Source organism: Bolinopsis microptera, chromosome 2 (assembly GCF_026151205.1).
Source record: "Bolinopsis microptera isolate Bmic1 chromosome 2, MBARI_Bmic_1.0, whole genome shotgun sequence".
NCBI lineage: Eukaryota > Metazoa > Ctenophora > Tentaculata > Lobata > Bolinopsidae > Bolinopsis > Bolinopsis microptera.
In genome coordinates this window covers 14,217,773-14,232,938 of record NC_087073.1, presented here as the reverse complement: position 1 = coordinate 14,232,938, position 15,166 = coordinate 14,217,773, and the positions used below count along the sequence as shown (strand labels likewise).

Here is a 15,166-nt window from a genome sequence, read left to right as displayed (position 1 = left end):
TTATTATCATTGTTGAAAATTGTAGTGTCGAGATTAAAGTAAACAGATTTATTTTATGTTGAAGGAAAGCGAAATTAAAGTTGAACTAGGTTGCTGATTGGTGTGAATTAAGCTCTTAATCTTAAAGACAGATTGAAGAGAGTATTAATTACGTCACGTCATTGTTGAGTATTAAAAACATGTTGCAATCAATAATGATATCATTCAATAGTTACGTCACCAATTTTGTTGGTCAATTGGAACATTCCAGTACTGAGTGCACATGCACTTATTATCAGTTCTCCCGAAATCACATGAAAACCACACCCCTGATATCGACAACAGACCTCGTACATTTTTCATGAACACTTATTTCATTGTGATATTCATTATAATGTTATGTGTACATGATATTCGCCTTTATTCGTCAGTTTGAAGAGACAAATTGTAATAATGTCCTTATTCTGAGTATTTATCGCTTATTCCGGTTTTGTTACTAAAAGCAGTGAGAAATTGAGTTATGAATTAAAGATATCTGTAATTAAATGGAAACAGTTATTTCACAACGAAAAGTAACATCACAAAGATATTGCAAAAGAACCCCATTCAGAATATGTATAGCGTCATAAGAAACTGCAATCCAATTAAAATAGAAAATATGCTACAAATGTACCCTTTCTTGATAAATAGATGTCTTTATGTTTATAATCCTGAAAAACTGATCTGTTACTTTAAGCAGCATTCCATATGAAATAATATATCAGATTGGGCCACTGGCACAAGGTAGGTTCTTTGCTTTCTCTTATCTGACATTTTATCTGATATTTAAATGACTGGTACTTTGTCTTGTTGGCTGAATGTTGGGCACCTGCTTTAGTTCCTTCAGATGCCTATCAGTATTCAAACTAACTACTGCAGGCCTCTTCGGCCAGATTGTAGATTGTAGAAGGGACGAAATTATCATCATTAAAAAGCTTTCCTCATTGATCAGTACTAGCATGAATTAAACTTGCCTTAAGTTTAATGTGCAGCTTTTTTAAACAAATTTGGTCATCTGAGGTTAATTAATTAATACCCCTTAAGTGCCTCCCTGACAAGAGCACACAGTAACGTGGGTGTAAGGTTCAAGTTTTGGGATCACTAGGATCGGAGTCCGTGATAGCGTTAATTTGGGAACTGTCCGGGTCAGAGGCTGAGAAAATGTCACTTAGGGCCACATTGGACTGTCTATTGTTATCGGGTGTAGGTATGCCGAAACAGCAGGGTAAGAAACGATTTAGGAGCTGAATCTTGGTTGACAAACGTTTACCGTCTTTACCATCTGTTTGGTGGATCTCAATATCCACCTCCTCTTTGAGGGACCAGAAGATGAAGAGGATGTCACAAAGTAGGCAGACGGTTTGAGTAACAGACAAACAGAACAGGATCACGTACATCGTTACTACTCGATACTGAGGAGGAGAGTGTTAGTTTGGTGTTAGTTTGGGGCTTATTTGTTCTGTGATTTTTTAATCTTGCACAAAAGCGGTTACTAGGTTATAAATTAGTACATAATAATTAACCTAGTACTAACAAGGTTACTAAACTCACCCCGGTAAGTATGGCAACGAATCTGATGCAGGTGTAAGGCTCGGAATGAACATTGCAGAGATCCGAGCACATAGTTTTGTCGTAAGTGGTGAGGAAAGGATCACATCTCGTATCACAACTGTTTTCGTCGGTACATACCTTTTCTTCTCTGTAGGTTTATCAGATGTTAACTTCTAATATAGAGGGTTCAGATAGGTGATAATAAGTAAGTAACCCTCTCACCCCTTTACTTTCCCTCCCTCTACAGCTAAGGCATAATCATAAGTTATGGAATATGGATAGTCAAACTGGAAACGCTTAAAAACGTAAATTGCTCAATTATGGCATCGACACTTCCCGGAGTACAAAAACAACTCACTTGCAATTATAGTATTTCTGATCCTCATAATCATCGATCTTTTTCGTGAAATTAGCCTCGTCTTTATCGATATTGACAGGAATATCTAAAATGTTTTTTTATTTTATTTTTTATAAAAAAAAATATATCTGAAATGTTGGCACTATGCAGAACATGTTAATAATTATACATATTATGGGTCAAAAAGTTCTTGAACATTCTTGAACACATATAAACTGACTGTATTGTGTTATAGGAATGCGCCAGATATCACACGGTTTTTGTCATGTTCAGCATAACCCTCATTATAAGTATTCTGTTTTTTTAAAGCAATATATCCGCGTTGTTTTGTTACAGTCACGATTAAAGTATATAGTAATTTGTATTGCTTACATCTCATATGGCATGACTTCTGGATACAGATCAAGTTCCAGATATACTGATCATCCTTGTCAAGAGGATTATCTTCATCCTTTGGTGTAGGAGCGATCCCTTCTTTGGCTGAAAAATAACAGTTGAGTTATGCGGCAGGAATATTGAGCGACTTTTACAGAATTAACAGTAACCTTATAACTAGATCAAGAATTAAGTCATGCAGGCAGACATCAGTCAACCATTCAGATTTCAGGCATTTATCAATTTTCATGGCGATATTATCATCTTTGAACCGGAGTGTCATATCAATAAAAAGCTCGAGTATTCATAGACTAAAAGTACCATGCTATTTCTCTAAATGGGAGTATTCGTAGAGTGTACTGCATATGCAAAGAATATATGCATTGAGAAAGTATCTAAGAATAATGTCGAGAGAAAAAATCATAAAACAATCGCAACTTTTCAGCAATAAAAGGCTTAAAGGTTCGAAAGAAAAGTTTAAAATGAAAGTCAAGACTACGATCGAATAGTGCTTTGATCAGAATAAGTGAAGTTCCCAAGCCATTTACAAGTGGTCAGCGGTTTTCGTGATGATTTCGGCAATTTACCGGACCAACAATCCACTATGTGGTCTCTCACTGCTTCCGGAACATCCGTGTCCGTGGGACTGTACCTGCACTCGCAGTCGCTGTGTACCACTCTGGTCATTTTGTGTTCGCCCACGACTGTGAGGTAATATGTCACTAACTGTGTCACTAACTGTGTCACTAAATGTTTCACTAACTGTGTCACTAACTGTGTCACTAAATGTTTCACTAACTGTGTCACTAACTGTGTCACTAATGTGTCACTAACTGTGTCACTAACTGTGTCACTAATTGTGTCACTAACTGTGTCACTAACTGTGTCACTAACTGTGTCACCAACTGTGTCACTAAATGTTTCACTAACTGTGTCACTAACTGTGTCACTAACTGTGTCACTAAATGTTTCACTAACTGTGTCACTAACTGTGTCACTAGTGTGTCACTAACTGTGTCACTAACTGTGTCACTAATTGTGTCACTAACTGTGTCACTAACTGTGTCACTAACTGTGTCACTAACTGTGTCACTAACTGTGTCACTAACTGTGTCACTAACTGTGTCACTAACTGTGTCACTAACTGTGTCACTAACTGTGTCACTAACTGTGTCACTAACTGTGTCACTAACTGTGTCACTAACTGTGTCACTAACTGTGTCACTAGTGTGCCGTGTATATAAGATTACGTATTAGATTATTACAGCATCCCACCTGTTCCCTTATTTCATTGTCATTTTCATTGTTGTGAACCCAGTAGAGATGAGAATGCACAAAGTACACTATGGAACTGCGGAACCATCTAGATTGTACATTGTACATAAGCGCTGTGAAGAGGGTGAGGTGTAATGGAAATATTCAGTGTGATGCAGTGACCACTGAACCAGGCTGATTATATTCACTACTCCAATACATTGAGCTGAATTACATGCGGCTCATTCTTTTGTACGGCAGGGGTAATGTTAATTGTGTCATGATGTCGTGCGATTATATTGACTTCATTTAATTCGGAATCAGTAAAATCGGTGATAAGGAGGATGAGTAATTAATATGGAATATGGATTAACGAATAACTTACATTTATCAATTTTCTCATCGAAATTCTTCCACTTGAAGTAAAAGTGGTCCCTGGAGTCTCTGATAATATTCTCTTCACCAGTTATTGCGGACCAGGCAGCTACACTTCCCACTATCAGGAGACAGAAACCCAGACACCCATATACTATCAGTGACCTGGAAGGAGAGGGGTTTTAGAGGGGTTTTAGAGGGGTTTTATGTAATTTAAAGGTCTGTCTACACTTTACAGCTTCATTGTGGAGAGAATAAGTATCGGAATTCTTTGAACTTATTGAAATGGCATAGTTTGAATGGCTTTATTTGAAAGCACTTTAATGTTTTGGTAATCTGCGCAAATTGATAGCTCAGAAATGCAAGTACCCGCTGCTTTATAACTTTATAATATGTTTATCGCATAACAGTCTCGGTCAATGTGAGTCGCGAGACTGCTTAGTGCTTACCATAGCCCAGAGAAATTATTTGTGAATTTAATTTCTCAAATTAAAAAAAGCGAAGTCTTATTAAACTGGAAAGTGATAAACTAAATTTTAAAATACCTGCTTTGCTTAGACACGAAGCCGTACGCTCCAATAAGCCCGTGTATTATCACAAATACCCCTGTTATGACAAACTTCGTCTGAAATAATATTTTTCAATTATACAAACTATAAATAGCTCACGTTTACCTAAATTGATGTTAATCACATTCAACATGCTTGGAAGTCTAGTTCTTGCATGGATAGCAAACTTGTAATGAAATTTGAATAGTCTGCAACCCAAATAACAGATAAATAGTCTGCAACCCAAATAACAGATAAATAGTCTGTAACTCTGAGAGTCCCACGAACCTGTACAGGAGTCATAGCAGCACTACCGCTCACATTAATCGGAGTCAGATCGTAGCCAATACCAACACCAAACGCAATCCCTCCCAGAGTCAGATTAACAAAGTTACAGAAGTGAAACACAAGTCTGACAAAGTCTAGAGTCATTGTTGCTGGCTCCAGGTTGTCGTTCATCAGGAACGCGGCCATGGAGTTCTTGTTCTGGATATTACTGTTCATATTGAGGTGTACGGGGTGTAAAATGTAGTGGCTTTAGAGCAGCTAGATGTCTGAGAGATGGGGATGTTTGAGGTTATCTCCACGGGTGTCAGTCATTCGTAATCCATTCCATGATAGAGCTGCAGATTTAGAGTATTAAAAAAAGTCATTACACTCGGAGACTTCAAACATAACCGGTGCAGAATAAAAGATAAATGTACCTGATATACAGTAATTTTAGTACTACTCCTGATTCTTACAAACGTGATTATTGAGCATGTGATTATTAAACACTGGAGATGTTACACTTACAGGTGGTCGTTTTACAAAACATTGAATTAGGGCTCGCTCAGACAGAAGTTAAAATAATAACTCCCTTTGAACTTTAAGCGAACATAAACGATAGAAATAGAAGTCCAACTTTCAATTCCGCCGATTCCCAAATGTTTGTATCAGACTCTCAATTATTTTTCGTCAACTAGCACTAATTAACTAACTAGCACTAACAACTAGCACAACTAGCACTAATCCTGCGTTCGCTAAAGGCCACAAGTTACCGTGTAGTTATACTAAAGGTTGACTGTTGAAAACAGAGATCAAAGATAATAAAATTGGTTTACCACTTGACAGATGAGTAGAACAGTCAAATATTTCATTACGTCAAACGTTGCCGGAAATGATCTGCACAAAAGCGATTTCAACAAAAAAAAGGTTGGGACAGGTCCCGTGAAGCATTGCTTTTGTTCAAACTATTTCCGGCCAAATTATACATTTTACTGTACTAGTGTACTTAGTTATTCTAGCAACATGACACACAAAACATAGCCAGGAGATACGGAGCACATAATATTAAAGTCGACAGAAACTAGAAAGGGACGTTCAGTATGAGACACAAAACTCTCTCTCTCTCTCTTCTAAACACAGAAAACAAAGAAACACAAAGAAAAGTACACATAACGGCTAAATCCTCCACAATCCAGCAGAATGTGTCCTGCAGTGAAGAGAAGGCGCTGCCAGTAGTACAGGGTCCCATGTGGAGCGGTTCTGGAGTGTAGAGTGTAGATTATAGCTACACTCTACAGTCTACACCCAGTTATTAGCGTCAACTAACAACTAATACGTGATATTCCAGGTAAGTCCGAGTAAGGAGTCAGTATAAAACCAGATGGTGCAAATTACACCCAAATTTTTAACATGTAAGTTAAAACTAACGAGTAATAAGTGTATCTATATAATATATTATATGCGAATTGCGAATGAGTAATGCGTATCTAATATCTATATTCAGTATACGAAAAAGTAATATATCTGTGTTATACTCAGGGTTATTAACAATCTCAACTCTATGGTCTATTCGATGTATTATTTAATATATAATATGCACGCGGTGTTTAATTAACCGGTAATGGTATGATAAGGAAACTTGAATATTCAGGTGCAGGAACACGCACTGCCACTTTACTCATGCATATTGAACTGGGATGAAAAATAAGAATACACATGATATTTTTATGATTTTCTACGAAATTGTCTTACATTTTAAAGTGCTAATTTTTAAAGTTTCAACTTTTAAAACCTGCAAACTCCAAAGCTGTCAGACGTAAGTGTAACGTGCGAATTGCGATCTAACATAATTTTATAATTTCAGTTGAAGTTGTGAAGTTACAACATCCTGAACTCATCTTAATCCATATAATTCACAACAAATTCATCACATTCTTATGACTTTGAGATGAAACGTACCGTTATTTCGATATTTGCCCACCAGAATTAGAATCGAAGCCTTACTATAGAGCTCATTAGTATTACGATGTTAAAGTGGAAAGTGAAGCAGTAAGTTGTAAAAATTAAAATTCGTGACCTCAGCCAAACTGTAACAAAATATACCAATGTTCAGTACAATAAAGTGGGGAGCCATTACTCCACTATAGTTACTGTTGCTTATTACAGCTGGGCGAATGAAGTGACAATGAACTTAACATCTTTATTCTACTTATTTTTCCGTCCTAAGAAATGAAATTAGTTCTGAAAATGTGGCCTGAAATTTGATATGACGAACTTGCAGTAGGTGGATGAATGTGGATTCCGTTTTTGATAGGAGCTCAACAATATTTCCTAGAAATTATGACAAATTCTCTGGTAGAGTTTACAGAATACAGCGTGAGATGTGATTTGAAGCAGAGTAAAACCATGAGCCGAGCAAATGAGAGCACCTAGATTAACGTATGTGTGTGTTTTTCAGAAACTAGAGCTACTCAAGTGGAGGTTACACAAGTAATCACAAACACCAACGACTCGACACCCTTAACCTTTTAATAAACATCTTTGTAAGTGTATTCGTAATTACCACCGAAGGCAAATGACAAATAAAAAGATTCATGTTGAAAAGTAAAACTTGTATTATCAATATACTGGATAATAATTGGAGGCTACTAGAACATTCCCACTAACGCTAAACGAAATGATCTGTTTTGGAACAGCTGAAAGTTCTGTGTCTAGCTGTGTAACCACCTGCTATATGTGATCTTCAGTCCTTAGAATGAACGAGGGTGGTGGACTGTGGAGTTGTTGTGATGTTTGAGTCACTGTAAGATGTACACTTTTCTGTGATTCTTGGACAGATGACAAAACGTAAACATGGTCAAAGTTCTTGCTTGCGTCACTCAAACCACAATCAAATGACACTGGTTACTGATGGTGCCTCTACTTAATTAATTAAGTATTTAATTGTTATGCCTCGCCATCCTAGTAGGGCCGTGAGCTGGGTTGAAACACACTCTGCTGCGTTCCAGTGAGGTAATAGGGTTTACATTAAGCAAAAACAATGCAATGACAATGGGACTATTACAACAGAGTCATTACACAGATCAGGACTGAAGAACAGTTACAGTCAGTTTCGTCAGTGAGTTGAAGGTCTTCGAATTATCGTACTACAGTGCTACTGTAACGGTCATCATTCTATACTATACTTCGTAAGTACAGACTGCATATGGTAGATAGGAATAACATCAGAACTAGCTTCAATTCCAGTTACCGGCGTTTGTGGACAAGCTGAGACATGTGACACGTGCCTGATTCACTATAACAAAGCAGTCTCATGTCAGATGTAGAACAGGAGGTGGTGTAGCAAAGCTAGGGAATTTTTTATTGAACGTTTTGTTGATCTGTGGAATGTTTCTCGTCTATTTTAATTACACTTAGAGGACCAACTCCTATGGCTGCACGATCCATCATAACGGAATGATCAGCGGACTTTGGAGATACTTCTGGGGGCCACTGAATGAGGCAGGCAACTCAACACATCTGCAGGAAGACACCCAGGAGTCAGACAATAAGACTGCGATCTCTAGTGGGACTCCGGAATCTCTTCAGGATGAAGAGGAAGAATTTCTTGTTAATACGGAGGGTATTATGTCAGATTCCACACCTGAAAAATTCATCGACCTAATAAAGTGCCATCCGACTTGCAAGACATACATGGCTGCCAAGACCAGGTTCAAGTCAGTCGACAAGAAGTGGTTCTTATCCTTCCTTGAGCTAGACGGGGTCTCAGTCATATTCGAAACTTTGAACGTTCTTGCAAAACATAAAGACTTCAGTATATCAGACTCTATGATACAGCTAGATTGTGTGTCTCTCTTGAAGACTATTCTAAACAGACAAAATGGGCTCGAGTTCTTCTTGGAGAGGGATGATTACAGCGACCAGTTCGCACACGCACTGACTACAAACAACATAATGGTCAAGAAGCAAATATTTGAATTACTAAGTGCACTGTGCTACAACTCCAAACGAGGGTACATCATGGCACTAGAGGCACTTAAGAAAACAAAGAGTCATGTTGTACCGAAAAACAGTTACTACATCTTGGTGAGCGAGCTGAAAGCCACTAAGATACCAGAGTACAGTACTACCATACTAGCCCTCGTCAATACTATACTCGTAAGTACGGACAGTAGGGTTGAGAGGAACAACATCAGAACCCAACTAGCCTCACTTCATTTACCGGAGATTATAGAGAAGCTGAGATCTGAGGAGACTGATGATGATCTCCTCTTACAGCTCGAAACGTATGTAGAAAATGAAGATCATGATGGTAAAGAGGACGCGGACAGTTACGAGGATTTAGACAGTACCGAGTTTATTTTATCGAAGGTATACTCTAAAATGCAACATCTCCCCGAGCGTGATCACTTTCATGCCGTTCTTCAGAACTTGTTGGTAATTGAACCAAACAATGAGAACTTTGCGGCTACTTGGCTGTCGATAGAGCAGCTTACCAACCGAGCTATTGAAAATCAAGATGCAGAACAACTTGACTCTTACCTGAATATTCAAGTTGAAAAACGTGATCAAGCTGTCGGAACAGAACCGAAACATTATTCAGAGGTGTCAGTGCAAACGGAACCCTCTGAAAGTGAACTCACAACAGCACCTCCTGCTCCACCAGTTCCTGGACCACCAAGTGTAGCTCCTGAACCTGACATTATCATACCGCTTATAAGGACTTATAAGTGGTACGAATTCCGGTCGAATTACCTTTCGACTTTTGGAAAGCCTAAATCGTAGCTTTAAAAATAATCGTGGTTGCGAAGTCTTGAGCTCAAAAAATACTTGTGCAGATTCCCTCAATAAAACTTGTATGATCGAATAACGTATGTGAACTGTAACTCATGTTTAATAGTGTTCCAGCAGTATTTACGTAATTTATCAATTCTTTTTAGTCTTTCGATAGATTAACGTTGTAGTCTTGCAAAAGTACGCTTTTTTCGCTTCAAATATTGGGACTGCTAAAAACATATTATTGCATGTACGGATGATTCGCAATTAATAGTAATAGGATGTTTATTATCAGAACTATGTGATAGCTGAACAGAATGTATAACAACAAATATAGTAAAATCATTTATTTATAAATAACTGGCAGATCCTACCCTAAATCTCTATATGACAATCAAAAGTTTTGTTAAAAGGAAAATCAGTGATAAGAGGAATGAAAATTACGGTTTTAAAAATTGACCTGGGCTGTACCATACTAACTTTAATTAGACTTACTTGATTCTACTAGCAAACTTTACCAAGGAAACTAAACGTAGAGAGAGAGAGAGAGAGAGAGAGAGAGAGAGAGAGAGAGAGAGAGAGAGAGAGAGAGAGAGAGAGAGAGAGAGAGAGAGAGAGAGAGAGAGAGAGAGAGAGAGAGAGAGAGAGAGAGAGAGAGAGAGAGAGAGAGAGAGAGAGAGAGAGAGAGAGAGAGAGAGAGAGAGAGAGAGAGAGAGAGAGAGAGAGAGAGAGAGAGAGAGAGAGAGAGAGAGAGAGAGAGAGAGAGAGAGAGAGAGAGAGAGAGAGAGAGAGAGAGAGAGAGAGAGAGAGAGAGAGAGAGAGAGAGAGAGAGAGAGAGAGAGAGAGAGAGAGAGAGAGAGAGAATTGTAAACAGCTTTAATAGAACAATGTTTTGCTGGACAAAACTAAAGTTTAGCTGCAAATAATATCCCATGGAAGGGTGTCTGTTTAACAAATGTATGTATAATAAAGGCAGACTAGTGAAGCCAATAACATTTCCAAACATTGTCCGGACCCAGAACTTGCAGTACATAGGTCATAGACTGTAAACCTAGTAAACCTGTTATGTAGACTGTAATGCTGCATTCATCAAACATCTGTTCGGACGTAAACGAGGTTGACTATTATGATTGTGAAACTTGATCTCTTTAAATTAAAGCTTTTGTTCCAGCTCATTTCTTCAAGTGAAATTGAAAAAGTCAGAAAGTTACTGACTTACTTTAGGTAAGTCCGCCAGCAAATTGAGAAAGAGCATTTACTTAATGTAGGTTAGATCAGAATATACAAAATTGTTCTCCGTAATACAATACCGGCAGAGCTAAGCTCTGATACAGGCACCACTCTGATACAGTCACCAAGCACCACATTGGAATTGTGGTTTTAAATTTAAATCACATTTTTATTTGTACTTAAATCTGGAAATCCTTTCACACGCTATACCATTGTTTAAAACTCTCGACTTCCATAGTTATACCCTCCCACAGGAATCAAATATTATAGCCTTGTAATTTAGCCATAAGGCATAAACATTGCCTTGTCACGTTTGTTTAAATATTGCATCCCAGAAACTCTCCAGCTATTTATGACAGTGACATGATGATCGGGATTCGGGAGGTGACATCCTTTAATTTAAAGATGCTGTCTCTGAATCCAGCAATATTGTTGAAATACTGTTAAATGTCAAAGTTAAATAGCAAATATTGGGTGAACATGAGTGCATTGTGTTTTGGTGCAATTATACCCGAATGGGAAGTTGTAATATTACACGTTCCTGAACAATGAGGTGTGCATTGGGGTTTTCTTGAGGAAATGGTTAGTGAATGAGCCGTATAATAACCATGGTAACAAATCAGAGAATAGTGAAATTCTCTGCCGCGGTTACGCTTTACTTGCATACGTCACCTGATCTACGAGAACCCCACATCTCTTAAGGGGGGGGGGGGGGGGGGTTCACCCTGATTTTTTTGTGAAACTTGGTTTCGAGATAGTAGTTGACCAACAAACTATGACCAGTGACCGAACTTTTGAGGGGGTCCCAGACCCCAACCGCCAAACGGTGCTCGCGGGGCAGCCACGCCCATATTTTGTCCAAATTATGCCCAATTTAGCCAAATACCCTGAACATGCCCAAAATCCAGATTGTAGTCCCCTGAACTCGTATATGAATTTTCATCAAGATTGGACAAAAAATTACTGAGTTATGAGCAAAAAACCATATGACCATATTTGGGCATACGCACCAAATTTGATCGATTTTGGCCCATATATTGGTCAAATATCAATATTTTTGTATGAAACCAACTTTATATGGAAGGTAAGCCTATACTACACATTGCAATGCCAAATCCTGAATCTCGCATTGCAAATTTTTGAATTTGGCCGCCAAATTTTTTTAAAGGCCTAACTCAAAATTCTGTCCCAAAACTTAAGATCGAAATGCGATTCTACGTTGATTCTGAAAATTTCATGTAAAAATATTGAAACCCTATTGAGTTCTATTGTTTTGAGCGAAATCAGTTTTGCAAATATCGCGAACTGAGATATGGGCAATTTTGTTAATTTTTTGCGATTATTTGAACACAGAATCCACAGTTAGGTAGATACTGAGCTGATAATCATAGATAATGTGTAGTATAGGCTTACCTTCCATATAAAGTTGGTTTGATCGATTTTGACCAATATATGGGCCAAAATCGATCAAATTTGGTGCGTATGCCCAAATATGGTCATATGGTTTTTTTGGTCATAACTCAGTCATTTATTGTCTAATCTTGATGAAAATTCATATACGAGTTCAGGGGACCACTAGCTACAAGTAGAGCACCTAAAATCTGGATTTTGGGCATGTTCAGGGTATTTGGCTAAATTGGGCATAATTTGGACAAAATATGGGCGTGGCTGCCCCGCGAGCACCGTTTGGCGGTTGGGGTCCGGGACCCCCTCAAAAGTTCGGTCACTGGTCCTAGTTTGTTGGTCAACTGCTATCTCGAAACCAAGTTTCACGAAAAAATCAGGGTGAACCCCCCCCCCCCACCCCCCCCCCCCCCCCCCCCCCCCCCCCCCCCCTTAAGAAATTGCAATAAGTTCTATGCAAAATGTCGTTACAAAATGAAAATTATTTTATAACTTACAATCAATCAAGCAAATACAAAACTTTGGAATAAAGACTAATTGACTTGTCATTCTGAGCGTTACCAGTCAGTGTTTTGATGCTTAGAAAGAAACAAGACAAATTTGTTAAAATTTAATCATTTAACCATGGCATTAACCGTTATGTAATATTAGCCTTTATCTTAATATACGTAATCAGAATACACATATTATATGTAACTTATATTTAACTTAATAGTTTGTAATTTAGTCCAAAATCAAATGATACAGCCAACTGCAAAGGATACTGCATCTTTCAGGCTTCATCTGTAATAATAATAAACGTAGCCTAACGGATATCATGTGAGAAGCCCTGAACTTCTTTAAATTTAAAATGCAAGGTTTGGTAAATTCTAAACAAATTTCAGTGATGGTGGATGACAGTTTTTCAAACGTGGGCACTGCTTAATACTCACCGAAAAGGCATCAAATCAACATCTAATACAACCTTGTCATAGCAGTTATACGCATCAATCTATGATAAATTCATTCAAAAATATTGAAATTCTATTAGGGAGATATGAACTAGGGAGATAAGAAATAGCACTTACGTAAATCGGTACGTTCCGCATAGTTAGTTTATAAATAGAACTTGGAGTACGAGTAAGAGGGACAAGGTAGGATTAATGAGTTGTAAATAAAACTGTAGACGGTCTGATGTTGGATTGTGCAGATTATTGTTGATTGGCTAGTTAACAGGTTTGATTTAATTTCCTATTTTTATTGCTAAGTAACTTTACAAGAGGAAAATTTGAACAGAGCGCAATGAATTTTCCTCAAGACTTAAGCAAGATGAACCGTAACAAAGGAACAACACTTATTGACAAAATGAAAACGAAGAGTAAATTTGTGTTGGACAATGTATCGGGGAAAAACGGAAGGAAAAGTAAATTTCACAAATTTGTGAACGGAGATATTATGACATAACAGTTTGATCATTGCAATTTGCCTTTGACAATTCATTATATTATTACATATTACGATGTTCTATTTGAAGCGAGTTTAACTGCGCTGCTCACCTCACATTATTTTCACAGTCTGCACCTCTAACTACGAACCATGACAGAACATTGATCATTAGATATTTTCTTTCAATTTCAGGGAAAATTAGAATTTAAATCTTTACACCAAATTGAAATGCAGCTCATAATTTGTAGTTCGTGACAGTTCGTCCTCGTGACGTAAGATTAAGAAGGAGTGGACACAGATTTATTTGATTGATTGGGGACCGGCTTTTAGTCTACTGATAAATGTTTACTCAAATTGATTTATGTACAATATAATATAATACGATACAACCCCGTCGGGTACGCATACTATTGGTAAAGCTTAAACTTTTTAATAAGCACCGTGAAGTAACAGTGAAAATTGCAGAAGCTATGATCAATATTTTGATAACTTGACCAACGGAATTTAAATGGATTAGTTCTGGTTCAATTATCATAAAATGCCCTCGATCTAGAGAGATAACCGCACTATAGCACTATACAGGTAAAGAGGTATAGTGGTGTATAGAGAAACAAAGTAACACCAAACTGTGAGCAGCTCCCTTGACTGGTAAGAAATTCACTGGCATGTAATTACCACCCCAGTGCTCGTACATTCGGTGCCTGGTACTGTGGTACTGGTAATGGAATTGGCTGTGATATTGGATAGTGTTTTGCAGATATTGGTCGCAGGTAGTGTCGATCATATAATATGACCAGGGTTAGTGATTATCTATGCTAATAATCCCAATAAACGAGCGGCTTAATCAAGAAAACGGTTAGTTATGAAACTGGTTTTTTCGGTATAGTTGCGACAATACTCCGACAAAGCGAATAAGCAAATTTTTAAAAATTCGGCCGTTGGTAAGTGGTTTAATTGATGGTTTCGTACCCCAAATATGATATTAAAGTGTCTAACTTTTTCGCCCCCTCTCTCACACACTCTCTCTCCTCATTTACAGCTCCCCAAATTACAGATTAGTAAATAATTAGTTAATTTGGCACTGGCAGTGGAGCCTATTAAGTATTACCATTGGATACGTGTTGGGCGCTCAGAATTAAATTTACTCTAATGCGGCCAGTTTCGACTGAGCGAGTTCATACTTTTGCACCGTTCCAACTTTTGCACTGTTTATTATATTTATGCAATTCAACTGCAATATTGTCATTGAAGTACCGGCCGTAGGCACGGGTTACACTATAATATAGTGTATATTATATAATATATATTATATTATAGGTGATACTATAGCCACACTCAGAGTGCCAGACCCCATGTTGTAATTATAATTAAAGGACAAATGGCCATAACAACGCGGTCGGCCGTTTATCTTGGTTATTTTTACGAGGGTAATATTGTTCTGAAAACGGTCTTGATTTGGAAACGGCTGCATTTTCTTTTTATTTGCCAAACCTCGAGGTTGTTATTTTTAAAAAAGCAAGAAAAAGCAGACACAACAGCAAAAAAACTGTTCGATAATACCTAAATTGGGATAGTGCCGGAACTA

At 37.7% G+C, this 15,166-nt stretch overlaps 2 protein-coding genes across 4 annotated transcripts; one reads left to right on the top strand and one right to left on the bottom strand.

Annotated features, from left to right (window-relative positions):
- Nucleotides 1–497: 497 nt before the first annotated feature.
- On the bottom strand, nucleotides 498–5,104 carry LOC134826452 (uncharacterized). 3 transcript variants are annotated; one of them, XM_063838831.1, is made up of 8 exons: nucleotides 4,768–5,104; nucleotides 4,477–4,556; nucleotides 3,942–4,096; nucleotides 2,851–3,006; nucleotides 2,300–2,407; nucleotides 1,928–2,012; nucleotides 1,570–1,717; nucleotides 498–1,430 (listed from the first exon to the last, which is right to left on the bottom strand). In XM_063838831.1, exons 1-8 carry the CDS (start codon nucleotides 4,981–4,983, stop codon nucleotides 1,104–1,106), a joined length of 1,275 nt encoding a protein of 424 aa, XP_063694901.1. In that variant the 5' UTR covers nucleotides 4,984–5,104; the 3' UTR covers nucleotides 498–1,103. The 3 variants fall into 3 exon arrangements, with proteins under 3 accessions (XP_063694901.1, XP_063694902.1, XP_063694903.1); XM_063838832.1 differs by having other exon boundaries at nucleotides 2,890–3,006; XM_063838833.1 differs by lacking the exon at nucleotides 2,851–3,006.
- A 3,013-nt stretch (nucleotides 5,105–8,117) lies between these two features.
- LOC134812049 (inverted formin-2-like) lies at nucleotides 8,118–9,870 on the top strand. The gene has a single exon (XM_063819236.1). The coding sequence runs from the start codon at nucleotides 8,203–8,205 to the stop codon at nucleotides 9,529–9,531; it is 1,329 nt and encodes a 442-aa protein (XP_063675306.1). The 5' UTR covers nucleotides 8,118–8,202; the 3' UTR covers nucleotides 9,532–9,870.
- Nucleotides 9,871–15,166: the final 5,296 nt, after the last annotated feature.